This window comes from Fusarium flagelliforme, assembly GCF_020744385.1.
Source record: "Fusarium flagelliforme strain FIESC 12 MPI-CAGE-AA-0113 chromosome Unknown B0J16scaffold_1, whole genome shotgun sequence".
Taxonomy (NCBI): domain Eukaryota; kingdom Fungi; phylum Ascomycota; class Sordariomycetes; order Hypocreales; family Nectriaceae; genus Fusarium; species Fusarium flagelliforme.
Window position 1 is genome coordinate 2,766,846 of NW_025763503.1, and position 23,799 is coordinate 2,790,644.

The following is a 23,799-nucleotide window of genomic DNA, read 5'->3' on the forward strand; positions in this document are numbered from 1 at the left end:
CCCTGTTTCACGACACGATCTAAATGGAATTAACCTAGCCAAGCAAACAAACCAAACATGTGAGAAGTTATTGCGGTAATTTAACTTGGTCAGATCGAACAGAACCCCTTGTTTGTTGATCTTTCCGGGCTGGAGACTGCCGGAGGATCGCTCAGTCTAAAAGCCCCTTCACCCACCCAGTGACCAGTGAGCCTCTCAAAACACTCAAAAGTTATGCCGCGATATCGTCATTTTTCATCTTAGAGACACACTAGCGTTGGGCTGGATTCAACCGAAGCTTGGTAGGCATGAACCGCATCCGGGATGGGTCGGTCTAGTTCAGTTCAGTTCAGTCTCTCCGGATGCACAGGCGAGTGAGGATCCTTGGCGCAGACAAAAAAATGCAAGACGTAGACCTGAGACATGCTTGACGTAAGGTAGAAGTACTTGAAAGAATGTAGTGATCACCAGGGGCTACATTGTATACAATACACTAATTGTTAGCGCCCGTCTGTATCCTCCTTCACTCACCATCCAATTCAGACCAGGTGGAGCCTTGATGACGTCGTTCTCAGCTCCCCCATAAAGCCGTGACGATCTTGTTCTCCGCAGCAACAGAACAACACCCACTGCAGCACTACCAAGCCTTGCCCAGTTTCTTGGACTCCCTCATATAACGTTCCAGCAGCCCGGCCACGATCTTCCTTTTTGTGATTTATTTTCCCGACATCCATCTTTATCCTTGCTTCTCAGCTCTGCAATCCCCACCCGACATTATTTATTCCCTGCCTGTCCTTGTTGGACCCTTTTCTTGTCTATCAGCTCAGCTCCACCGCTTGTCGCTCATCGCATTACCACTACTACCATCATGCATCGCACTTATTCTATGCGCCAGACCCGGGCGCCCACTGCCTCCCAGCTCCAGGTATGCAACACCCCCAGCGTTATCGCGCAGATGCAACGGTGAGGTTAACTTGAATGTAGAACCCCCCGCCACCTCCTTCATCCACCAAGTCCGGTCGTCTCTTCAAGAGCAGCTTCGGTAAGCTGATCCACACACCATCTCGACTTTTGCAGGACTAATGACATCTCCCCTTCAGGCCATGCCCTCCGCCGAAATGCTGGTGGTGCCTTTGGCCCCGACCTGGCTAAGAAGCTCTCCATGCTGGTCAAGATGGAGAAGAACGTGATGCGAAGCTTGGAGACTGTTGCCCGTGAGCGCATGGAAGTTGCTGTAAGTCCAGTGGATCACATATACACCGAACAGCGAGACTGACTTTGACAGCAACAATTGTCTATCTGGGGTGAGGCCGGAGACGAGGATGTTTCCGACGTTACCGACAAGCTCGGCGTCCTGCTGTACGAGATTGGAGAGCTCGAGGACCAATACGTCGACCGATATGACCAATACAGAGTTACTATGAAGAGCATTCGTAACATTGAGGCTTCAGTCCAACCCAGCCGTGACCGTAAGGATCGCTGAGATTTCATTAAATAGCCATCTACTGACACCGACAACAGGCAAGCAGAAGATTACCGACCAGATTGCCCAGCTCAAGTACAAGGAGCCCAACTCACCCAAGATTGTTGTTCTCGAGCAGGAACTCGTCCGAGCTGAGGCTGAGTCCCTTGTCGCTGAGGCCCAGCTGTCCAACATCACCCGCGAGAAGGTCAAGGCAGCCTACACTTACCAATTCGATGCTCTTCGTGAGCATTGTGAGAAGGTCGCCATTATCGCCGGCTACGGAAAGCACCTCCTCGAGCTTATCGACGACACTCCCGTTACACCCGGTGAGACCCGTCAGGCCTATGATGGTTACGAGGCTAGCAAGGCCATCATCCAAGACTGTGAGGATGCTCTCACCAACTGGGTCACTTCCAACGCCGTCGTCTCTTCCAAGCTCTCTACCCGTGCCCGCACACTGTCTCAGCGACGCCGAACCAACATCCGCAACAGGGGAGAGGGTCATGACCTCTCTGGCCAGGATGTTCCCCTGAACGACGGCAGCTCTTGGACCGCTCGTGACCGCGACCTTGATAGTGAAGAGGAGGAAGAGGATGAAGAGGATACCCGTGGCTCCATTCTGGACAGCGACGGCGGTTTGAACGGCGAGTCTCGCGGACGCACACAGGAAGCTGTTGCAGCATAGAAGGTGCTCATAATTGATGTGACAAAGTGAACACTGGAGACGACGTAATTACAGGAACGCGATCTTGGCTGTACAAGGCGTTGATGGTAACTTAATGCTGGAGGTTGCAAAACGGCTGTTTGGGTACAATAACTTTCTCTTGTGGTAGCCTTAGTGTACTTTTAAAGATTAATATTATGTTTGTATTCGCTATTATCATATGAAATTTCCACCCCTGATCTGACTTGCGAATTGCTCTACTTCCATCTTGACGATGTGATGTCCTGGTATGACCACTAAACCCAAGTAACGAGAGGTCATGTCGAGTTTGACTGATTGCCCTTCTGCTTCCTCGGCTGCCTTTTCACGCTCCCTGGCAGATGGCTGACGATACTCATATGTATGAGCCAGGACAATATTCCTATCCTTTATATTCTTTGTCAGTAATAACTCGCCGATTTGGACATCCATGAAAAACTATAGGGTATCGAGGGGCAAAGACGTACAGGGTCGGTGCATTTCAAGGCACCCCAGAATAACCGGCCATCCGACGTGTACACCCGAAGGTTCTTGTTTAAGATAGTCGCAAGGTATTCTCGAGCCGAGTCCGGATTCATCTTGGCTCATGGAATAAGTGATCGGTTGCGAGTGACTGGGCTTTGGTGAGAGAGCGTGGGGAATGTTAGGCTCATTGATTTTGGAAAGTGGAAAATGGATGATTTTGGGGCGTAATAATAATCCGCTCCCTGTAGGAATGGACGTTAGTGAGAACTGCTGGAATAACTTTTCAGAAGTGATTGGTAAGAAACCTTTCAATTCTAATATTTGATACATTCAGTTTTCTAGGTCCATGATACCCCAAAACTTTATTGAATGTATGCTTAATTAGGTATGATTCAACATCCATTCGTAGAATAAGAGCAAGATGACCTTGCTACTTCCACACTCGCTACCCTTTAGTACGGGATGGACGATTCCAGGGGATAAATACGCTAGAGCCAGCGGATTAGTGGCGGCCGGCCCCACGCTGACGTTATTCACTTCGAGGACTCATCCTCAAGGCAGACGTGAATTCCACGATCCTTTGCGCAACACCATCTTGAAATCTACATACTCCTTTTGTTGATTATCATCCGTGCATACGCTGGCCCGTAAACCATCTTAGTCTCAACTGGACCATGACAATTACTTTCACCAGACGAGGGCGCATCCCTTAGCATCGGGCCTTGTGCCTCTAACACCGCGAGCTTATCCAATTCACGGTCATAGTCCATCATGGGTGTTACCGGTCTCTGGACGGTTGTGCAACCATGCGCGCGACCGACGAACCTAGCGACTCTTAATCGCAAAAGGCTTGCAGTCGATGCCTCGATTTGGATCTACCAATTCCTCAAAGCTGTGCGCGACAAAGAAGGAAACGCATTGCGCAACTCGCATGTCGTTGGTTTCTTCCGTCGCATTTGCAAGCTTCTTTGGTACGGTATTGAGCCAGTCTTCGTCTTCGATGGCGGCGCACCCGTACTCAAGCGACAGACAATCCAAGGTCGAAAGCGCAGACGCGAAGGCCGTCGCGAAGATGCTGTTCGAACGGCCGGCAAGCTATTGGCTGTACAGATGCAGCGCATTGCGGAAGAAGACCAAGATCGTAGACGAAGAGACCGAGAACGTGATATAGCAGCGAGGGAGGAGGAGCAACAAGAAGTTATTCCAGAAGCTAGCGAGCTCGTCTACGACGATGAGGCTCTCATGTCACAAAAAGAACGACAAAAAGGAAGAACATTTCGAAAACAAGACGCTTACCACCTGCCAGACCTCAATGGAGGTGGCATTGCAGCAATGGGCAAACCTGAAGACCCAAGAATTATGAGTGTGGAGGAATTGGAAGAATATGCCCGACAATTCCATGAAGGAGAGGACATCAACCTTTACGACTTCAGCAAGATTGATTTTGATGGCGAATTTTTCAAAAGTCTTCCTGCTCCGGATCGATACAATATTCTCAACGCAGCACGACTCAGAAGTCGACTGAGAATGGGCCTTAGTAAGGAACAGTTGGAAGAAATGTTCCCAGATCGCATGGCATTTTCCAAATTTCAGATCGACAGAGTCAAGGAGCGCAACCACCTCACCCAACGTCTTATGTACGAAGTGGGTATGACTGGCACTGATCTCACTCTTGGAGTGAACGCAAGAGTTGCTGGTGAGAAGAACAGAGAGTATATCCTTGTGAAGAATGATGGCGCAGAAGGAGGATGGGCTTTGGGTGTGGTCAGCAGGGACAAGGAAGTTGGAGAAGCACATAAACCTATTGATGTGGACGCAATTCAAGTTCAATATCAGTCCAAAGAAGACGAGGAAGATGAGGATGAAGACTTCGAAGATGTTCCAATTGAAGGCCTCAACCGACTTCCAAAACCTTCTGCCGCGCAAGTAGCTAGTTATCAAGCGGCTCAGAATGCTGCGACAAGGCGCCGACAATTCTACGGTAGCCATCGAACAGAATCAACGGCCGAGGATGAAGGATCACTTTTTGTTGGCGGTAATGACGACAAAACAGGTGGCCTGCTCCAAGAGCCGCCCGAAGACCCGCTGCAGGCTGACGAGCAAGATGATCTCAACCGCGCAATCGCCATGTCACTCCAGAAACAGCATGGTATTGGAGAAGAGTCAGAGAAAGAGGAAGATTTCGAAGACGTGCCTATTGAAGCCTCGAAGTGGACGCAAAAGTCTGTCGAGTCACAGAAGCCTATTACAGCCCAGGGTGGCTCGATGATTGCTCATATCGTCAACAACCGAGCAAGTGCTGCTGTACCCAAGCGACAAGAGCGTGATACTGCCGCCGATAGCGACAGTGATGAAGATATGCAGACAGTACTTGCAAAGGCAAGAATGCAGAAGAAGCCACAGCCAAAACCAAAAGCAAAGTTTGTGCCTGCTGTTGAAAACAAGAAGAACCCATTCGATGGCCCATTGCCATTCCCTAAACTTGATTGGGGTTCATCTGTCTTTGGAAAGAAGAAGACACAAGCAGCTGGACCAAGCAAGGGTGCCGAGGCCACTGATAAAGTGCCGGCCCCATTGAACGAGGAGGAGGAAGATGATATGGCTGGCGGTTTTGAGAGAGAAGTAGTGGACGAGAACGCACCCAAACCCTTGCCACCGTGGATGGTTGATGATACAGACATCCGAGAGTCACTCAAGAAGCAGCAGGATGCAGAACGTGAAATCAATAATGCTGATAGACTTGCAGCCGAGGAAGAGGAGAGACTTTACCGCCGAAAGATGCAGGAGCAGCTCATTCATATCGACTCCTCGTCAGACGATGATAGTGATGTTGAGGTTCTCGACAAAGCACCTCCACCCAAAAAGGCGACTCAAAAAGAGGCAAATACTGTCGAAGTTAGCGACGAGCCTGAAGTCATCAAGGAGCCTTCCCTTGAGCCTGAAGAACCAGAAGCTGTTCTAGCAGAAGTGACAAAGGGGACTAAGGAGGCCATACCCGCTCCCGAAGCCCAAGGGCTCGCAGACCGTACCGTGACAGAGTCGGCTGAGCCTCCTGCAGAGGATGCCGAGGCTGAGTCCGAGAAGTCTGAATCACCAGAGCCAGAGTTCGAGGATGTGGTGCCTACCAACACAGTGACCGAAGTTGCAGCGGAGAAGAGTCCTACGCCTATCTTTGAAGAGCTTCCTTCCATTGGTGCACCCGCCGCCAATGAAGGAGGTCAACAACTCGATCTCGAAGACGATGATCTCTTCGACGATTTAGAGTACGATGAGTTTAGTGATCCTGGTGACGAGGAGCTCATGGCGTCACTAGCTGAGGAAGCTGAAGAACACGCTCGTTTCGCCAGTGAACTCAATAACAAGACGGCCGAGCAGAACAAGGAAGACTACGAAAGAGAGTTGCGCGCTCTTAGAAGTCAACAGAAGAAAGACCGCCGAGATGCCGACGAGGTAACTCAAGTCATGATCACAGAATGTCAAGCTCTACTTCGCCTGTTTGGTATACCATACATCACAGCTCCTATGGAAGCTGAAGCACAATGCGCCGAGCTGGTTCAGCTTGGGCTTGTTGATGGCATTGTGACTGACGATTCAGATACCTTCTTGTTCGGTGGCACAAGAGTTTACAAGAACATGTTCAACAGCAACAAATTTGTAGAGTGCTATTTGCTGGGTGACATTGAGAAGGAGTTGTCCTTAACTCGTGACCAGCTCATTTCACTTGCTCATCTGCTAGGTTCAGATTACACTGAAGGTTTACCTGGAGTGGGACCAGTCACAGCAGTTGAGATCCTCTCTGAGTTCCCTGGCAAATCAGGTCTGGAGCAGTTTCGCGAATGGTGGAAATCGGTACAGGGACAAACACGGCCTAAGGATGCTGATGTTTCGACACCTTTCCGTAAGAAGTTCCGCAAGTCACAAGGTACTAAGCTCTTCTTACCTCCCGGGTTCCCCAACCCAGCTGTCTACGATGCCTATTTGCACCCAGAGGTTGATGACAGCAACGAGAACTTCCAATGGGGCGTACCAGACGTGGAGGGTCTACGACAATTTTTGATGGCCACCATTGGTTGGAGTAAGGAGCGCACAGATGAGGTTCTCGTCCCAGTCATCAAAGATATGAACAAGCGAGACCGTGAGGGAACGCAGAGCAATATCACCAGATTCTTTGGAGGTAGTGTCGGAGTCGGAGCCAAGGATGCATTCGCGCCGAGGCAGAAAGGCCAAGGTAGCAAGCGCATGGCTGCCGCGGTAGACAGACTGCGAGCGAATGTTGCAGGCGAGGAGCCACCGAGCGCTGCAAATGGTGGAGGCAAGCGAAAGAGAGCGTCAAGGAGGAATGCAACTAATACAGCCGAGGAAGAAGATGTTGAGGAAGGTGATGGACAGGAAGAGGAGCAAACTACGAGTAGGAGCCGTGGACGTGGTAAGAGAGCGAAGGCTTCATAGGTATTTTGAATCTATAGCTTTATTACAGATCTCCTGAAATTGGATAAAGAGGATACATTCAGTCCAAAGCAATCTACTGCCGTGCATTGACATGAATAGATAATAATAGAAAACACCAATATCCTATCAAAAGTTCATCATCCGGAGAGAAGGAAGGTCGTTTATCGACGACATCATCGTTCCTGACATCATTGCAAAGATACCATGATAGGATAAGATGAAGTTATGATGACGATGGAAATAGCTCGGATTTGCTTATCATAGTCATGACGGCACCTGCCAAACGCGGGGCGTTATCCGAGGGGTGCTTTCCGTTTCCTTGCAGCTCCATAGCGCAGGATAAACCTCGGTAGAATAGGCAAGCACCAACTCACGTGCCATCTATCAGGCATTGATTTGGTGCTTGCGAAAGCTCGAATACGCCCCCCAAAAGTAACAGTTTGTCACCTCATTTCAAAGTGTTTTTCGCATCTCTTTGTTCCTTCCGACTTCTCCTCCCTCCAATTTTTATCACTGCGCGTGCGCATATTAAATAACACAAAAATCGCAAAAATGCCCATGGACGAACGTGAACTCGGGCAGCGCGTCAAGGCGCTCACTAAGTGCGTTGCTGCGAACGAGCCTCCCGAGAACGCTATCAAGCTGCTCGAAACATTAAAGAAGGATGCGTCTCCTACCGAAGAAATGCTAAGGGTACGTCAAATAACGAGTGGGATATGGAGAGCGCAATATTATCTGGACTTCGAGTATATAGCATATTGCCAGCTTTGCGCAAAATTCATGATCGCATTGTTCGCATTGTCTGCTTATCGCGAAATCTTCAACATGTGATATTTCATGGATATTGCTTTTCTTGGTTTGATTTGGACAGTCTACTAACACTGTGATTTCGCATTTACAGGCAACAAGGGCTGGTGTCTTTGTCGGCAAACTCAGATCAAATGCCAACAAAGATATCGCACGCGCGGCCTCCGAACTCGTCAGCAAGTGGAAAAAGCTTGTTGAACAAGAGAAGAGCTCGAAGCTGCAAAAGTCCAAGGTCGGTTCAGGATCACCGGCCCCAGCTCCCGCATCCGCTCCCGCATCGTCGCCTGCGCCTCCTCCTTCCTCCTCTGGAAACTCTGGAGGCAAGTACAAGGGTGATATCGAGAAGCGCAAGTACGAGACCGACAACGTCAACGTCAAGCGAACCGAATCGAGCGTGCGAAACTCATGCATTGGTCTTATATACAACGGCCTGGCGTACCGATCAACGGCATCTGAGAATGATGTCATCAACAGAGCTATCGCTGTTGAGAACGCCGCCTTTGTTAAGTTCAAGGGAGAGACACCCGACTACAAGAAGAAGATGCGATCGCTTTTCACCAACCTCAAGAACAAGTCCAACAGGGAACTCGGAAAGAGCGTTCTATCCGGAGAAATTTCTGCTGAAAAGTTTGTCGTCATGACTGACGATGAGCTCAAGAGCGAGGAGCAGCGTAAGAAGGAGCTCGAGCTGGAGAGGGAGAACATGAAGATGGCCCAGGTGCCCCAGGAGCAGAAGAGTATCAGTGAGAGTCTGGAGTGCGGTCGATGCAAGAAGAAGCAGGTCAGCTACACGCAAGCGCAGACCCGAGCTGCTGATGAACCTATGACCACTTTCTGCGAGTGCATGGCTTGCGGACACCGATGGAAGGTATGTATTTTGGAATATCCAGAAGCATTCAATTATGAAACTAACATACTTGGCAGTTCTCTTAGTCAAATGCAACTGAAGTGGAGACAGAGAGGAGTGGCGTTTCTTTTTGCGCAGAAGAACATCTACGTTTGCTTGGGTTCAAACTGCAACCATGTATAGGAGAAGGTCAAGGAGTTACGGGAACTGGAGCGGCGACTCAAAACAAAACACGTTTAATAATACCAGACGAGGAAAGACCATGTGCGCTTTATATACCTTTCTCTCTTTGTTTTTTTATTAAACTTACCTGGGGTAGAGATTCAGAGAGTGGGCGCCAAGTTTGGTGAATAGACCATTTTCAATGCTCGCTATAAATTTGCCTATTGCCATTATACATATATACATACAATTCGTTCATTTTTGAGTCTTTAAGCTTATGCCTTGTGGCCAGGGATCCCTAGCTCGGTGAACAGATTGGTCGCTTCTTCCTCATTCTCAAGCCCCATCTCCTTGATATGCTTCCAGAACTTGCTGAGATGTCTTGTTCCGGAATCGCAGAGAATAGTTACAACACGGCTTCCCTTGGGTAGTCTCATAGCTGTTTCGACAGCAGCGACACAGTTGACTGAACTGCTGCTGCCAACGAAGATACCATCATGCTCGACTAGCCAACGGGCCATGCGGCAGGCTTGCTCATCTGTTACCCGCACAGCATCGTCAATGAGTTCACGACCTGCTTCAAAATTCTCAGTCAAGCGTGTAATGCCAATACCCTCGACCATGGTGTCGACCTGCTGTCTGCGACGAGTGCCCTCGCGCTCTGTAGAGGAGTACATGACACCATGGCGGACCTTGTTGTAGAGACCACTGCCCTGAGGATCAGCGAGGACGACTTTGATGTCATCATTCTTTTGCTCTTCCTTGAGATACTTTGCCACGCCGGACACTGTTCCTCCCGTGCCTGCTCCTGCGACGAAAGCGTCCAACTTTCCATTCGTTTGTCCCCAAATTTCAGGACCAGTGGTGTTGAAGTGTGCTTTCCAGTTAGCTTCGGACTCGAACTGATTCGCAAAGAAACCCTTGCTGCCGTCCTTTGCCTTGCTAGCGTGTTCTTCCGCCCTTCGTCGTGCAAGGTTAACAAAGTGATCGGGACTGGTGATAGGCGCAGGCGTAACTCGCTCGACTGTTGCGCCGAGATGGAGGAGCAGGTCAGATTTCTCAAGAGCCATATCGCTGGGCATGCAAATGTGAGCCCTGTAGCCCATCGCTCGTGCAAGTGTTGCCAGTGAGATACCCGTACTTCCGACTGTGCCTTCATAGATGGTATCGCCTTTGTGTGGTGTGAGAAGACCTCTAGCTTCCGCCTCACGAATCATATTAAGCGCAACACGATCCTTTGGTGAATTTCCAGCGCCATTGAGGAACTCAGCCTTGGCCATGATAACCCGACCTGTAGCTTTTGACAACGACTGGATTTTGATAAGAGGTGTGTTACCAATGGTAGCTTCTATACCATCAGTCAGTCCATTCCTTGCACCATCGTAAAAAGTTGGCGACGAAGGTAAAGACTCTCGATCCTGAAGCTCAACAGGATCACCCCAAAACAAACTCGATCTCCTTCCACCGTCGGCATTCGCACGCCTCTTTTGTTGAAATCTTCTCTCGAGATCTGGGTAAAAGTCCTTGAAACCGAGAGTAACGAGAATACCGGTTGTGAAAGCAAAGGCAACGGCGGCTGAGCCGTAAGCCTTTGGATGGTCGCTAAGCGACATTATTAAGAAAAGATTCCCAATTCAAGATCAATTGGGCTTTTGCTGTAAGATTAGAAGACCTGCATTATTGGTTGTGGTGAAGCTTAAAGTTGGTCTTGGCTGGGGTTGAGCTTAAAGCTAATGGATGAGTAGAATTGGAGTGAGGTGAACCCTGGTGTGTGCGTGATGTCATGTGGAGCTTGTTCTTGTATAAGCGCCATGAAGTATAGAAGCTATAGCCATGGCTTGGCTCGATATTATCTTCATAACTAGTATCTATAAAGCACGTTTCTATGAAAGCTTCAAAGTACTAATTCTTAGTTCTCTCTAGATTTGACTCTAATTATTATCAACGAATAAAAGACATCGACGGTATTGACTTGTAACTTTCAATTACCTACTCAAGCATCCCATAGTTTCAGTATCAATCAGTCTTAGTCGACGAATTCAAATGGTTCAAAAGGTCACTATGCACTTAATCATGAGTTCAAAGAGAGACTCAAGTCACTCAAATAGGAAAACTTGCGCATGATCATCTCTAAATTGTCTCCATATCACTGGTGATCTATCCAATACTCTCCCCCTCAACCCGAGGAACACCCGACAAATCAAAGACCCACCCCGTCCAATGTAAAGCATCTCAAACACCAAAATCAAACCAGACAGTCATGTTCACGATATCTTAAAGAACATCCAAACATGGACTCCCCAATCGTGGCCCAACTCTTCCGCCAGCTCTTCCACCATCGACCTCCGGGCTGTAAAAGCATCAGGAACCTTCCCCGCCTCCGCAATGGCCTTCGAACCACCACCGCTATCAGCCAGAACCGCTTCTATGCTGCGGGACGACCTTCGAGTGATCGCGGAATGAAGACTAATGAGAGTCGATGGCAGCAAAGGACGAATCTCTTACCTCAGGATCGGTCGGCGGAGTTTGCCGAGTATCCTTACATAACTGCTGCCGAGCTTAAGGAACGAACTGAACGGCCGCGCAAGGTTAAGATGTTGCTAAGAGACTTTATTGACGGCAAGCTACTCTACCGGTCCACCGTTGTAACGAATACTGACTTTAGCTGTAGACAGTCTTTATAACCCCTCCTACGGCTACTTCTCCAAACAAGCTGTTATCTTTAGCCCAGGCGAGCCCTTTGACTTCAACTCAATGCGCGACGAGATCGAGTTCCAATCCGAGTTAGGCCGTCGATACACCGAATTCGAGGACATACTCGATGATCGCGAGGGCGAGAACCCAACACGCCAGCTGTGGCATACACCCACCGAGCTCTTCCGTCCTTACTACGGCGAAGCCATTGCCCGCTACCTCGTCTCCAACTACCGCCTTACCACATATCCTTACCACGATCTTCTAATCTACGAAATGGGTGCTGGTCGCGGAACGCTGATGTTGAATATTCTTGATTATATCCGCGAAGTCGATCCCCAAGTTTATGCTCGTACGAAATTCAACATCATTGAGATTTCATCTACACTCGCTGCGCTACAGAACAGACACCTTTTGTCAACAGCTGCATCTCGAGGTCACGCAGACAAGGTCGAGATTATCAACCGCTCCATCTTCGACTGGGATCAATACGTTCCTTCACCATGCTTCTTCCTGGCCATGGAAGTCTTCGATAACTTCTCTCACGACGGTATTCGCTACGACATCAACACCGAGCAACCCCTCCAAGGCCACGTTCTGATCGACGGTGATGGTGATTTCTACGAATTCTACGTACACGAGCTAGATCCTCTCGCAGCGCGATACTTCCGAGTTCGTCATGCCGCTACAGGAGGAAACTACCCCAAGCCATACCCCAACAATGCGGTTCTGCGCTACATCTCCAGCAAAATGCCCTTTGCCGCCAATCTTTCCGACCCCGAGTTCATTCCCACTCGACTCATGCAATTCTTCGACGTGCTTGAGAAGTATTTCCCAGGTCATCGTCTCGTGACATCTGATTTTGACTGGCTACCCCAAGCTGTCAAGGGAATGAATGCGCCTGTTGTTCAAACAAGATATCACAGGAGGATGGTTCCCGTCACAACACCTTTGGTAAGTTCTTTACCCATCCTACGACTGACAGGGTCAAAATGCTAACAAGTCCCAGGTTCACCAGGGCTACTTTGATATTCTGTTCCCCACAGATTTCCAAGTCACAGAAGCCATCTACCGTGCCATCACAGGCAAGCTGACCCGTGTCATGTCGCATGGTGATTTCATGCGCAAGTGGGCGTATGTTGAAGACACTGAGACTCGAAGTGGAGAGAACCCCTTGATATCCAACTATCGCAACGCCAGTGTTCTTGTAACCGTGTAAAATTAGTCTTGTACAAAAGCAAAAGGGCAACGTTATATACACGTCCCACATACATCAAATAAATAAAAAGCATAACATATACCCTTCCACAATGGCTTCATGACTGTTAATGTTGGTTCTTTTTTATTGGTATACTCTCTCATGGCACGACAAACAGCTCTGCCTACTAAAAACGCTCTATATCATTCCATTTTGTCTGTCCCAATTCCCAATATTACTCCGTGTGAATGACAAAATATATCATCCCTTAAGATAGAGTGACCTGATATACTTATAAACCCCCATTGAGTAGAGTAAATACACATTTCTTCTTATTTTTTATTTTACAGCTTGAGCTTCTCGTTGAGCCACTTGGTAGCAGTCTCAACACCCTCGTCAAGGTTCTCAGGCTTGGTACCCTGGCCTTGTCGTGTAGGCTCCTTACCACCTGAGCGGCCACCAACGACCTCGGACACAGAAGCAGCCCATTGCTCGGCAGTGACACCCTGGTCCTTGAGGTGCTAGAGAAAGTGTTAGCCAACATATTCACATAACAATATTCAGGTGATAACTTACAGTTCCGACGTAGACACCGTGGGCAACAGCGCCCTCCTCAGGGCTGCCACCAAAGACGTAGACAGTCTTCTCCTTATCCTTACCCTGGTAGTGCTTGACAACCTCCATCAGGGCCTTGGAGGTGGCGCTGACGGGCAGACGGCCAACAAACCATTTAGCATCCTTGTTGGTGTCGAAGTGCTTCTTGACAGTATCGAGAGCAACCTTTGACTCAGCCTTCTGGCGCTTCTTCTGCTCGGCAGTGACAGAGGCGTTGATCTTCTGGTAACGCTGGTTGAAGGAGTCCTTGGTCAAGGCAGAGATGGTCAGCTGGCTGAGCTCCACGCTCACGGCCTTCATCTGAGCCTCCTTCTCGGGACCGAAAGGCAGCTGGTCAAGAGCGTCAATCTTCTTGGAGAACTCATCAGCCTCACGCTGAACCTGGTGAGCAGCCTCGCCAGTGTAGGCGATGATACGACGGATACCCTTTGCGATACCGCTCTCCTCAATGAGGATGAGGTCCTTAATCAGACCGGTCTGTTCGACGTGGGTGCCACCACAGAACTCAACACTGTACTGGCGCCACTCAGGCTTCTTGGGGTCGGCAAGCATCTCATCGATGTCCTTGCCGATAGAGACAACACGAACGGGGTCAGGGTAAGTCTCGCCAAAGACAGCACGGCAGCCCTCAATAGCGCGGGCCTTCTCCAAGTCAACCTCCTTGGAGTAGATCTTGTCGCCACGACGGATGTACTCGTTAGACATCTCCTCGATCTTCTTGAGCTCCTCAATCTTGACACCAGTCTTGTGAGAGAAATCGAAACGGAGCTTCTCGCTGTCCACCAGAGAACCCTTCTGGTTAACCTCATCACCGAGAACCTCTCGCAGAGAGTGGTTCAGGATGTGGGTGCCACTGTGGTTGTTGCGGATGGGCGATCGGCGAAGCTCATCGTACTCGCAGATGACCTTGTCTCCAGAAGACAGGGCACCGTACTCGATGTAACCGTTGTGGAGGATGTAGCCACCATAGTTCTGAACATCAAGAACCTTGAATTCGGCAACATCGTCAATGACAATGCGTCCAGTATCGGCGACCTGACCACCTGACTCGGCGTAGAAGTTGGTCTTGTCAACCAGAAGACCAAGAGCAGTCTTCTCAGGGACATCCTTGGTTGACTTGAGGAAGGTCTTGCCATCGTAGATAAGCTGGACTTGACCAGTGCTGTCGCCCTGGACAAACTTGGCGTCGTCGTTGGTTCGCTCAACCTTGAGTTCCTTCTCAAGCTCGGAGATCTGGTGGACGTTGAGCTTGGCGAAGGTCTGGACGGACTCCTTGACTGCCTTGCTGGCTTCGCGGGCCTTGTCCTGGGCAGCCTTGACTTCCTCGTCGTTAATCTCGAGGTTGCGCTCCTCAGCCATCAGTCGGGTAAGATCGACGGGGAAACCGAAGGTGTCGTAAAGTCGCCAGACAACATCACCCTGGAGCTTCTTGGCACCGTCCTTGATAGCCTCGGCAGCATACTTCTCGAATTGAGCCTCACCACGATCCAGAGTCTTGGCGAAGGCAACCTCCTCCTCATCAAGAATCTCCTTGATATCTTGCTGCTTCTTGACGAGCTCGGGGAATTGCTCGCCCATTTGGTCGACAAGGGCAGGGAGGATCTTGGAGAAGAAAGCACCGATATCGGCGTTGAAGTACTTTCGGGCGTATCGAACACCACGTCGCAACACACGTCGAACGACGTAACCGCGGCCATCGTTGTTGGGAACGGCACCGTCAGCGATGGAGAAAGAAAGGGTTCGAATGTGATCAGCAACTACACGGTAGGCAGTGTCAATGCCATCGACATCATCCTTGCCGTACTTGTCGGCGTAGGGTCGGGCACCAGTGACTTCCTGAATCTTCTTGAAAAGAGGAGTGAAGCAGTCGGTGGCGTAGTTAGAGACTGTGTCCTGGAGGGCAGAAACGAGTCGCTCGTAGCCCATACCGGTGTCGATGTGCTTGGCGGGCAGAGACTTGAGGCTGCCATCCTTTTGACGGTCGTATTGCATGAAAACGTTGTTCCAAACCTCGACAACCATGGGGTCATCCATGTTGACAAGGCTTGAAGCGTTTCGGCCGCCAACCTTGTCGTAGTGAATCTCACTGCAAGGACCGCAAGGACCCTGGTCACCCATCTCCCAGAAGTTATCCTTCATGTTTCCAGGAAGGATGTGGTCCTCGGGAACACCAACGGACAGCCAGAGCTCCTTGGCCTCCAGATCAGGCTCCAGCTTCAACTTCTCATCACCCTCAAAGTATGTGACATACAGACGAGAAGGGTCCAGACCATAGACCTTTGTGAGAAGCTCCCATGAATATGAAACGGCCTCCTTCTTGAAGTAGTCGCCGAAAGACCAGTTACCCAACATCTCGAAGAATGTGTGGTGATAGCTATCCTTGCCGACATCGTCGAGATCGTTATGTTTGCCACCAGCACGGATACACTTTTGACTGTCGACAGCGGCCTTCATGCCGGCCATGGGATCGGTCTTGCCAATGGTGCCGAGGAAGATGGGCTTGAACTGGTTCATGCCCGCATTGGTGAAGAGCAGGGTGGGGTCATTGTGAGGGACGACCGATGAAGAGGGGACTGCAAAGTGAAGTCTTGTTAGCAAGTCGTGAGTCAGACGTAGAAAAAGGCGAAGTTGATCGCAGCTTCTTTGAGAGCCTCAAGAAGAAATTGGGCATAATTCTAACGTCCCTAGACGTCGTAGAACGCAGTGCCCGCACTATCGCATCGCATACCTATTGTGTGACCCCTCTGCTCAAAGTACTCGAGAAAGGTCTTGCGCACGCGCGCAGCGGGCCACTTGAGTTCCGACTCGGCCATGGTCGCGCTGGAATAAGACCGACGTAGAATAAAAAAAGGAAACCTCTTGTTAGTCGCAGTCCTTAGGAAATTCCGCGCGGGAGAAGTAATCGTTGCCGGTCGTAGAGGAGGAATTGTAGTGGTAGTGGGGGTTTCTGATTGAAGATTGTGGAGGAGAAGTTGATGTTGCTGGGGTTTGAATTGGAGATGGGGATTGAGTGGCGTAGGTGCAGCAGCCGCAGCGGTAGGCGGAGAGGAGTAGAAAGTTCTACAAGAATGAGTCAAGACCGGGACGGATACATAAGGCCCACGCTCGCCCGCGCCCGTACTCGATCTGCTAAAGCAGCTGGATTTCAAGCTCCGGGGCAGACAGCGCCGATTCCAACACCCGTAACCGCTATCGCAACCACTGAAGCTCCGATTCCAACCCCTAACAGCAGTCGAGCTGATACTCCTGCGATTGATAGACGCCCACATCGAAGGCAACGCAACACAACACAGCAGAACGTCTTGAACCTTTCTGTACCTACCAATCTCTAAGAAAAAAGGAACACGTTACGCAGAGTCAATTCTGACAAAGTTCATCCTGACCACGCGTGACTGTGTCGCCTGGATCCTTTTCGAGCCGTTGATTCGACGTTTGACAGGCGTTGAAGGGTTAAAAGTTCGCCTTTCTAGACCACTGCAGAATTGACCACTACACTGGGTCGCATCATGTTACAGACCCCCTCATCCTCCGCACCGGCTACTGCGATGGTTGCCGAAGGCATCGATAGATCGCAACGATCACGGCGGAAGAGAAAGGCGGACACTCAGGATAATGAACGACTTTCTAAGCGCCTGAGTTTGCTCAATCTTGGTATGTATTTCCATCAACATAAATATCCTATTTGCTTGATTTGTCGGAATCCAAGCTAACAAGGCACTTACAGAGAAGGGCGGGAACAAGCTCTATGTCCCTGTTGAAGAGCCGACAGCTTCAATACCGGCCGTTCCTACATCTTCCTCGAATGCTCCTAATGTACCCGCGAATCTTCCAACTCCTGATGAGACTATGCAATTAGACGATTCAAAACACAAAGTATACATCTACAACATCGACGACGAACTCTCCTCCGATAGCGAAAGCGATGATCCCGGTAAACTCGTCTTCCTCCCCGACATTGAAAAGCACCTGCGCGCAACCCGAATCCCTCCATCTGTGCTGGCCAATAGTGAAGGTGAATTGGCAGGCATGCAGGTTGTTCTTTACAGCGATCCGAAGTCTTTGACGATTCCTGAGGAAAAAGATAGTGTGCGCAAGGCTATCATCGAATCGAGACAACGCGCAAGAGAGCAGCAACGCTTAGAAAGAGAGGGGAAGCCAGATGTTCCGACAATAGAGAATAGCACCGTGAGTAATGACATGGCATCAGGCGCAGATGATCCAGACGCAATGGATCTAGATTAGAAGGACAGTAAACGGATGTAACAGAAACAACGACATATACCCACGGCGACTGGAGTTTGGTCATCGTCGAATTACCACGGAGATATTGGCACTCATTGTAATAATTGCCAGATGCAATAATTTGTATTTCTATGCTAAAATAACCATCCTTGATAGAGTTTCAATTTGATACTTTCCCACCAGCCGCGCAACGATGCTATTGACGTGTGTTTGAATTTAATAATTGATCCCATCATGCATATACCCTTCTAGCTATCTAAGCCTTCCCAGCACCAGTCGCGTTGTTCATCGCGGAGGCGGAGGCCCAGCAGGAGGAGCAAAATAGTCCGCAGGTCCACCATCGCCTCTCTGCTGTTGCCCTTGCGACGGATCGATCTTGGCGCCGTTCGGAGGTTCTTCGTACACGGGCGGTCGTGAGGGATCGTAGACTGGCGGAGGAGGCATGTTCTGCATAGGATATCCGCCTTGTTGGGGACCATAGTAACCGTTTGGTGGAGCGTAGTAGTATGTGTTCGGCGGTGGGTAGGCGTATCGGGGATCAACTTGGGCCATCATGTTCCTACTAACGAAGCACTAGCAAGGTTGTCAGTGTTGGTCATTCAGTGAAGGTGTATCACATGTTTGACTTACTCGATGATATGCTAACGGTCGCAAACCCTTTTGGATCCTCTTCTTCGCATGCCAGTATCCGCCAACGATCCAGAGTGTAAAGGCCAGGACTATCACAGCGAGGATGGTCCATTTGACAATGTATCCTTCCTGTGGGTTGATTAGTCGTAAGGTCTCCATGAAGCACGCGATCAGTACTTGCCCTACTATACCACCAATAGACATCATCGTCGTCGCGGTTAGAAGTATCCCATGTTTCACTATCCTCATTCTCTTGTCTACGCGCCAGCGCATGCCTCACAAAAGTTGCCATATTGGCGATGAGGGTGTCGTATGTCAAGAACCAGGTGTATGTTGTTGTAGAAATGGATGGATCGAGAACGAAGTGCAGATGAATTTCAGTTGCCGGTCCAGTGGAGTTGCCAAGGCGCCCCAGGATACGGTTACTCGTAAACAACCTGGAAGTTCCAATGGCAGGGATGAAAGGGCATAAGGCAAGGTATCAAACGTCAGCTTGATCAACAAGAAGGAATGGCCCCCAGGAAAAAAGAGAGAGTATGTGGAGGTCAGAAAATAAAGGAAGGGCTAAAGGAGGGAGGGATTACGGATAGTATCTGTAGGAATTATCTAGGATAAATGCAGAATTCCAGCGGGAAAAGGGTCTTTGTTTTGGATCGAAAGAAATGCAACATATAAATAGACTTTCCTCCCTCTTCAGTTTCCCCTTCGCGAAGGTGCATGAAAGTGCACAAAGACAGGAGAGGGGGCCAGGGGGTATCAGAAAAGGTGACTTTCAAGTTTCGGGGTACGAAAAAGAAACAAGCCCAAGAGCCGAGCTCAGGCTGCACAGACTGATCTACTATTTTTGTTTCCTATAATTTCAGTAGCCAAGTTTTCTGATGCCCCGAGTCTTTTGCCGCGACGATCTTTGCGACAGGTTACGTTACTCTCGTTTCACAGGCCAGGGGTGGCAGGGTAGTTGGTACGTCCAGCGGTTACGAGCCTAAGACAAACCACTGAAGCCGACATGTATGCCACCCTCTCTGTCCTTGTAAGAGGTCATCGTTACTTGGTTGGGAGAAGTGCCTGCGAAGAGGCGGCGCCTCAGCTTACTAGTTATTTCGCATATCCGAATGCCATTTCCCAATGATCCTGCATGATGGGAAAGGAGAACCTAGGATAAGCATAATATTGGGTTCCAACCATACTCATACTATGGCTATCTAAGGCTATCTGAGACTAGCTGAGGATTTGATTTAGATCTACATAGCATATGTTCGGAACTTAGGTTAGAGAGAAGTTATAGCCTTGTGTCTTGTTGAACCTTATTCTCATTGGAGTTTGTTGATCTAAGAGTTACCGTTGAACTTCTGTTCTTCGATTGGCATATACGTAGTAGATATTGAATTCATTCTGCGAAGAGTGTCAATGTCTCAATTTATATCCTACCGCTTATACAGTATCCATCCAATTATGGCAACTAGCTGAGCTAGGCCCCACCCCTCAACGAGCTCAAGCCAAACAGCTACTATAGCAACCTACTACTTCACCTCCAGTCTCCATATTCTTTCTTCCTTCAATTCAATTCTCTTTTCTGCCAAACAATGACTACCGAAACTCTCGTCCCCGATAACTCAGCCATCTCTTCTCCTCCCGCCAAACGAGCCAAGACCGCCGCCACAATGGAAGCCCCCCCAGCCCTCCAGATCAAGAAGCTCTCCGAGAAGGGCCGTCTTCCTACTCGTGGTAGCGAGTTTGCTGCTGGATACGATATCTACGCTGCCAAGGACACAACTATTCCTGCCCGTGGAAAGGCGCTTGTCGATACTGATATTAGCATGGCTGTCCCTGCTGGAACTTGTACGTTTTACATCTATAATTGCTTGAAAACGAGAATGGCGGTCTAACAATGTGTTTTCTAGATGGTCGTATCGCTCCCCGATCAGGTCTCGCTTCCAAGCACTTCATCGACACTGGCGCTGGTGTTATCGATGCCGATTACCGTGGCCAGGTCAAGGTTCTTCTCTTCAACCACAACGAGTCCGACTTTGAGATCAAGGAGGGTGACCGCATTGCTCAATTGATCCTTGAGCGCATCTACACACCCGATGTTGTTGAGGTCCAGGAGCTCGAGGAGAGTGTTCGAGGTGCTGGTGGTTTCGGAAGCACTGGTTAGATAGGGAGTAGAGAATGCCAACTCTTCTCCATGGTCATGATTTAATGATTGGGGGGTTACCAAGGTATATGCTACATGATAGCACAGATTAACACACTTGGTCGGTAAAGATAAAATACCAGGTTAAGCTACTTAACCACCAATAGATAGACAAAGTCATAGAAGGAATTATAAAGATTTTCCGGCACATTCACCTCCGTGTTAAGGGATATGGACGCTTCGCATTAACCTGAGACTCCAAACAACGAACCGGGACATACGTATAATGCATATGTTGAAGCTGTAGTTATTCTTCTATAATCAATCCAATGACGCCTTCGCTCCAATGCTATCAATGAGAGAAACAAATACCCGCTAGTTTCGATATCTACAAAACTACTCCCCCTGCAGCTCCCCATCCGAAGTCGGCACCTGGTGCTTCCGCTCGAGGGTTGGGAGGAAGCCCCTGCTCTCTTCTTCGAGCGTCCTCTGCTTGTTGATGGGCTTGTTGAAGCCGCTGTCGCCACCACAGAAGGAACACAAGCGAAAAGGTAATACCGATGATCAGAATGCTTTCCACGACACCATCATCGTCACTGTTCTGACCATCGCCGAGAGCACCGTCGTATAAATCGCCCCCATTGTAGTATTCCTCGTCGTCAAAGACCTGACCCTCGGTTTGCAAGAAGTTCGCGATCCATTCCGAGAATGACCTGTCTTTCTTTGGCTCTGGAGATATTGTCAGTACATGAATTAAATGCATGAAAGTTAAAAGACTTACTGGGCTCGTCCTGAATGGAGTGGATAGGCCCGTGTGTCAGTGTGTTCCAGGCGCTTCTAGCGCGAAGCTTCAGGAGGCTTAGAGTCACTGGTAAGTATGCTTCCTCGTTCACCTCCAAGGCATGGTCATAGTATCTCTTAGCCAGGTGGAAATCCTGAACCAAACCAATGCCATTTTCATGCATCCATGCAAGGTTAAACAGCGCCTGTGCGCTCTGTGAGTAGTCGGATGCCCCGGTGTAGCACTGAACAGCCTTTGATATATCCTCTTCAGCACCGATACCATGGTAGTAATAGTCGCCCATCTTGACCAAGGCATCAACGTTTGATTGTCTCGATGATCGCGTCCAGTAAATAAGAGCCAGAGTTGGGTTCTGGAGGAGCTTGCTCTTCTCTCGAGGCTTGCCAAGCAGCGCCGACACCGAGATTTTGTTTCGGACGGTGTCCAGCATGTATGCTACATTGGTTTGCGCCTTTTCGTAGCCTTGCTCGGCGGCCAGAAGGTACTCAAGGAATGCAAGTTCGTAATCACCGGCCTCGTATGCAGCATTCGCATCAGCCCATGAGGATACCAGGGGCTCTGCTTTCTCGGCAACACTCTTGTAATAGGTCAGTGAAGCACCACAGACCTTCTCTCTTCCGACACCGTGGTGGATCATCTCTGCGACGTAGTAATGTGCCTCGATATTGCCGTGTCTCCCAGCAAGTTCGAAATAGTTGTTGGCAATCCTGACGTCTTCCTGGCCACCCTGGTCAAGATAGAGCTGACCCATCTGTACCAGAGCCGGGGCATAATCTTGGTCTGCAGAAGACTTGAAGAGATCCATTGCTCTCTTCACATTCTCTTTCATTCCATAGCCGTGCAGCATCATCAGACCAAGGCCATGTTGGGACTGAGCATCTTGATACATGACACCGCGCTCAAACCACAGTTTTGCTTTTTCGAAGTTCTGGTGCACACCGTCTCCCCTGAGATGCATACGGCCAAGATATCCAGCTGCCTTGGCTGCGATCTTTTCGACGCCTTGTTTTTGGCTCTCACGATTACGTCCATCCTTGCTCCAGTATCGAGATGCTACCAGGATAAAATATTTTCGGGCAAGTTCAACGTCCCGCTCCAGGCCGCGTTGACCATCGTAATATATGCGGCCCAGATTGTAGGAAGCTTTGGAGTCTCCCTTCTGAGACATCAAGTCCAGATATTCGATCACATCGTCTATGGCGGCATTTGCATCGGAGCCAGGACTAGGCTTGAAAGCGTTCATACCAGAGCTGGATGCACTTGCACCTTCTCCATAAATGCCTCCGTGGTTATCGGAAATTCGCCATGACTGGTGAACCCAGGATCGACCACCAGGAGGTCCCGCCCGGTACCAAGTAATAGCTTTATCTGCAACGCTCTTGTAGTATTTCACTGCTGTCTCACAGTTCTTAGTCGTTCCAATGCCAGCATGATGTCTGAAAGCCGTTGCCATTTGAGCCCGAGCATCGCCGCGAACAGCAGCAAATGTGTAGTAAAGTAGGGCCTTGGCTTGATCGCGCTCTACAACATTGCCGACTCCTGTTGAATAGTATATTCCGAGCATGTACTGAGCTGTCGTATTTCCGTATACACTGGCAAGTTGATGGTAGTTGTTGAAGGCCACTTCGAGGTTTCTCGGATGACTGTAGTTGCCGAAGAAATTGATCTCGGCAAGAAGGTAGAGGGCGTCGGAGTTGTTTTGTCGTGCTGCCTGCTCGAGAAGCTCAACCGCGTTTGACACGGCGCCATCAACAGGTGTCTCATGCGATTGCGATGGGGCGGTTACGGGGCTAGATGGGATAGCCTTCAACATGTAACGCAGAACGGTTCCTACAAGACCTGAAGGCTTTCGCTTTCGACGATGTAAAGGTTGGGGAGCTTTAGCAAGCTCTATTCTTGCAGCATCGACCAACTCCGCTCCTATCGATTGTCAGTGTCTTTGCGCTTCTGTCGATGGTGGTGAGATTAATCATACCGTGCTGCGGGTCAATAGGATGGCCTTGGTCAACTGCCACATCAGTCTTTGGGGAAGCAACATGTTGATTTTGTCCATTTCCTTGCAAGTTTTGGTCATTGTATGTTTCCTGATAATGTTTAACGTTGGTACTGAGTCCTGAGGTCGCCTGCCAGAGCACTAATAGAGAGGTCAGTAAGCTGAGTTACCAGCTGTCGCGTGTGCCAGCGAGAAGCGAGATGGTGGACTAACGGAGGACCCAAACGAATGATTGTCGCATCTTTGGCAGCTGCTATGTGCCTAATAAACCAATTTTGATGTAGAGCATGGCTATACTACAGAGTAGTATGTAGATGCGAATCAACAGTGTTAAAGAGTTACCAGCTGTCCAGTTGAGTTGGAAGGTCGAATGAGGTAATGCGAGCTGGGTCCCGCAGCTAACCTAAAAGGGGAAGGCGCGAATAGAGCTGCATGGCTGAGTCAGCATTCTCCAGCCAGGAACCGAAACCAACCCAACACTTGCATGTGCCATGATGAGACATCAGTGAACATATTGACTGATTCGCCTCAATTTTGGCCGGTATTAGGTATATCACTTGAGTATAGCGGCAGTACACGCACAGTCATGAACTGAAACTAAGTTGAAGTTCACA

The 23,799-nt window shown here is 49.5% G+C and overlaps 11 protein-coding genes across 11 annotated transcripts; 6 read left to right on the forward strand and 5 right to left on the reverse strand.

Annotated features, from left to right (window-relative positions):
* The first annotated feature begins 602 nt into the window (after positions 1-602).
* B0J16DRAFT_327749 (Eisosome component PIL1-domain-containing protein) lies at positions 603-2,297 on the forward strand. The gene is made up of 5 exons (XM_046126136.1): positions 603-904; positions 964-1,021; positions 1,080-1,213; positions 1,265-1,448; positions 1,501-2,297. The coding sequence occupies exons 1-5, from the start codon at positions 848-850 to the stop codon at positions 2,127-2,129; spliced, it is 1,062 nt and encodes a 353-aa protein (XP_045988866.1). The 5' UTR covers positions 603-847; the 3' UTR covers positions 2,130-2,297.
* B0J16DRAFT_327750 (uncharacterized protein) lies at positions 2,298-3,031 on the reverse strand. Its single transcript, XM_046126137.1, has 3 exons — positions 2,918-3,031; positions 2,615-2,854; positions 2,298-2,534 (listed from the first exon to the last, which is right to left on the reverse strand). The coding sequence occupies exons 2-3, from the start codon at positions 2,723-2,725 to the stop codon at positions 2,325-2,327; spliced, it is 321 nt and encodes a 106-aa protein (XP_045988867.1). The 5' UTR covers positions 2,726-2,854; positions 2,918-3,031; the 3' UTR covers positions 2,298-2,324.
* A 126-nt stretch (positions 3,032-3,157) lies between these two features.
* Positions 3,158-7,246, forward strand: B0J16DRAFT_327752 (uncharacterized protein). The gene has a single exon (XM_046126138.1). The coding sequence runs from the start codon at positions 3,384-3,386 to the stop codon at positions 7,059-7,061; it is 3,678 nt and encodes a 1,225-aa protein (XP_045988868.1). The 5' UTR covers positions 3,158-3,383; the 3' UTR covers positions 7,062-7,246.
* A 251-nt stretch (positions 7,247-7,497) lies between these two features.
* B0J16DRAFT_327755 (transcription factor S-II, central domain-containing protein) lies at positions 7,498-9,073 on the forward strand. The gene is made up of 3 exons (XM_046126139.1): positions 7,498-7,754; positions 7,963-8,736; positions 8,793-9,073. Exons 1-3 carry the CDS (start codon positions 7,614-7,616, stop codon positions 8,799-8,801), a joined length of 924 nt encoding a protein of 307 aa, XP_045988869.1. The 5' UTR covers positions 7,498-7,613; the 3' UTR covers positions 8,802-9,073.
* Positions 9,074-10,663, reverse strand: B0J16DRAFT_327756 (tryptophan synthase beta subunit-like PLP-dependent enzyme). The gene has a single exon (XM_046126140.1). The coding sequence runs from the start codon at positions 10,488-10,490 to the stop codon at positions 9,153-9,155; it is 1,338 nt and encodes a 445-aa protein (XP_045988870.1). The 5' UTR covers positions 10,491-10,663; the 3' UTR covers positions 9,074-9,152.
* Positions 10,664-11,073: 410 nt separating this feature from the next.
* On the forward strand, positions 11,074-12,880 carry B0J16DRAFT_296180 (S-adenosyl-L-methionine-dependent methyltransferase). The gene is made up of 3 exons (XM_046124435.1): positions 11,074-11,496; positions 11,549-12,525; positions 12,581-12,880. Exons 1-3 carry the CDS (start codon positions 11,169-11,171, stop codon positions 12,788-12,790), a joined length of 1,515 nt encoding a protein of 504 aa, XP_045988871.1. The 5' UTR covers positions 11,074-11,168; the 3' UTR covers positions 12,791-12,880.
* Positions 12,881-13,113: 233 nt separating this feature from the next.
* B0J16DRAFT_260036 (tRNA synthetases class II (A)-domain-containing protein) lies at positions 13,114-16,197 on the reverse strand (the record flags this gene model as incomplete). The annotated part of the gene is made up of 3 exons (XM_046123232.1): positions 13,114-13,290; positions 13,346-15,957; positions 16,113-16,197. 3 exons carry the CDS (start codon positions 16,195-16,197, stop codon positions 13,114-13,116), a joined length of 2,874 nt encoding a protein of 957 aa, XP_045988872.1.
* A 575-nt stretch (positions 16,198-16,772) lies between these two features.
* Positions 16,773-17,769, forward strand: B0J16DRAFT_16036 (uncharacterized protein). The gene is made up of 2 exons (XM_046122193.1): positions 16,773-17,035; positions 17,109-17,769. The coding sequence occupies exons 1-2, from the start codon at positions 16,891-16,893 to the stop codon at positions 17,624-17,626; spliced, it is 663 nt and encodes a 220-aa protein (XP_045988873.1). The 5' UTR covers positions 16,773-16,890; the 3' UTR covers positions 17,627-17,769.
* On the reverse strand, positions 17,733-18,548 carry B0J16DRAFT_366473 (uncharacterized protein; the record flags this gene model as incomplete). Its single annotated transcript, XM_046130091.1, has 3 exons — positions 17,733-18,199; positions 18,257-18,385; positions 18,423-18,548. The coding sequence occupies 3 exons, from the start codon at positions 18,546-18,548 to the stop codon at positions 17,912-17,914; spliced, it is 543 nt and encodes a 180-aa protein (XP_045988874.1). The 3' UTR covers positions 17,733-17,911.
* Positions 18,549-19,476: 928 nt separating this feature from the next.
* On the forward strand, positions 19,477-20,620 carry B0J16DRAFT_16040 (dUTPase-like protein). Its single transcript, XM_046122195.1, has 2 exons — positions 19,477-20,095; positions 20,158-20,620. The coding sequence occupies exons 1-2, from the start codon at positions 19,840-19,842 to the stop codon at positions 20,409-20,411; spliced, it is 510 nt and encodes a 169-aa protein (XP_045988875.1). The 5' UTR covers positions 19,477-19,839; the 3' UTR covers positions 20,412-20,620.
* A 158-nt stretch (positions 20,621-20,778) lies between these two features.
* Positions 20,779-23,426, reverse strand: B0J16DRAFT_260102 (uncharacterized protein; the record flags this gene model as incomplete). Its single annotated transcript, XM_046123236.1, has 4 exons — positions 20,779-21,119; positions 21,172-23,112; positions 23,168-23,326; positions 23,399-23,426. The coding sequence occupies 4 exons, from the start codon at positions 23,424-23,426 to the stop codon at positions 20,779-20,781; spliced, it is 2,469 nt and encodes an 822-aa protein (XP_045988876.1).
* Between the last annotated feature and the right edge of the window lie 373 nt (positions 23,427-23,799).